At 47.9% G+C, this 1,338-nt stretch overlaps 1 protein-coding gene across 1 annotated transcript; it reads right to left on the bottom strand.

Annotated features, from left to right (window-relative positions):
* Positions 1–510: 510 nt before the first annotated feature.
* PHALS_10389 (retroelement pol polyprotein) lies at positions 511–1,206 on the bottom strand (the record flags this gene model as incomplete). The annotated part of the gene is made up of 1 exon (XM_024725807.1): positions 511–1,206. The coding sequence occupies one exon, from the start codon at positions 1,204–1,206 to the stop codon at positions 511–513; it is 696 nt and encodes a 231-aa protein (XP_024576546.1).
* Between the last annotated feature and the right edge of the window lie 132 nt (positions 1,207–1,338).

Raw genomic sequence — 1,338 nt, 5'->3', positions numbered from 1 at the left:
TCGAAGAACAGCAAACACTTGGCGCAAATGCTGCAGATGGTCGTCGAAACAGCTTGATAACACACAAATGTCGTCCAGATAGACAACCACGAATTTCAGCTTTGACAGCAGCGTCTGCATGAGTCTTGTCCATGTGCCTGGCATTCCTGCGAGACCCATGGGAGCAACCTTCCACTGATAGATTTCGCTACTCGTCCTGAACGCGGTATACTGCTTGCTATTCACTTTCATTCGCATCTGGTGATACCCGGATGCCAAGTCGATAACCGAGAAGATATTTGCACTTTGCATCTTGTCTAAGAGCTCTTCGATGTGAGAAAGCGGAATCTTTGGGACTTTGGTTTGACTGTTGACGTGTCGGTAGTCAATTACCCAGCGTATTGGCATCGTTGGATTGGCAGAACGGACCCATTCAAGCCTCGTCGGAAACTTGCCCGTTGTCGGAACTTTCTTTGGAGCTCCGAACCTTTTGGAGACCCAGGGTGAATTCGAAATCTCCACCCATACTTTCTATACCAAGTCGTCCACAAAGTTATCCAGAGCTTCTTGCTCCACCTTGGACAGGCGGAATGGCGCTCCGGTGGACGGCTTGGCGTCCTGCTTTAGCAAGATCTCATGTCGGATGTCTTGCCGCCAGAGCAAGACATCCGGCAATTGATCTGGAGAGACTTGGGGAAACTCGTCCAGCACTTGGTGGATTGGAGCCGGCACTGGCTCGGTCTCCTTCTTCTTGATGCTCATTGAGTAGACTTTGGCATAGTATCCTTGATTTACGCGTTCTTTAAACTCTTCTGACTCGACAGGAGCTAAGAAAGTCGGTAACTCAATCGTATGAGTCCTCCAATCGATTCTTGGATTGTACTGGACAAGCCAAGGCTTTCCGAGAATAATGTCTTGTTGCTCTGTCAGTTCCCACTCTGTCAATACCACGTCTTTGTAGACTTGTCCTTCCATCTTGATCTTGTCTGTCGAGCTTCCATCGAATCTCATCACACGCACTGTCCTCCTCTGATAGAGGTTCTGGCCCAAATGCGGTCGAATGATGTTGTGATCAGCACCGCTGTCGATCAGCTCTTTGACTTGTTTGCCTCCAATATAGGCATCCTTTCGAATTAGTTCGCTGGAGTTGTCCGAAACCGTTACATTGTTGATTTTGACATTCATGATGCCCAACTCCATCTCTTCATCATCGTCTTCATGACGCATTGCCGCATTATTCAATTGTGCTGGCCTCTGTCTTTGATTTCTCTTGTAGCATTTGGCTATTCTGTGTCCTGGCTTTTAGAAGTATAGGCACAGGTTTCGTCGAAAGCACTCCTCTTTGTTCAGCTTGGCATA

The sequence above is a fragment of the Plasmopara halstedii genome (assembly GCF_900000015.1).
Source record: "Plasmopara halstedii genome assembly, contig: Scaffold_470, whole genome shotgun sequence".
Taxonomy (NCBI): Eukaryota; Oomycota; class Peronosporomycetes; order Peronosporales; family Peronosporaceae; genus Plasmopara; species Plasmopara halstedii.
Note: the sequence above shows the minus strand (reverse complement) of the source record. Positions and strands in the feature narration are given on the sequence as shown.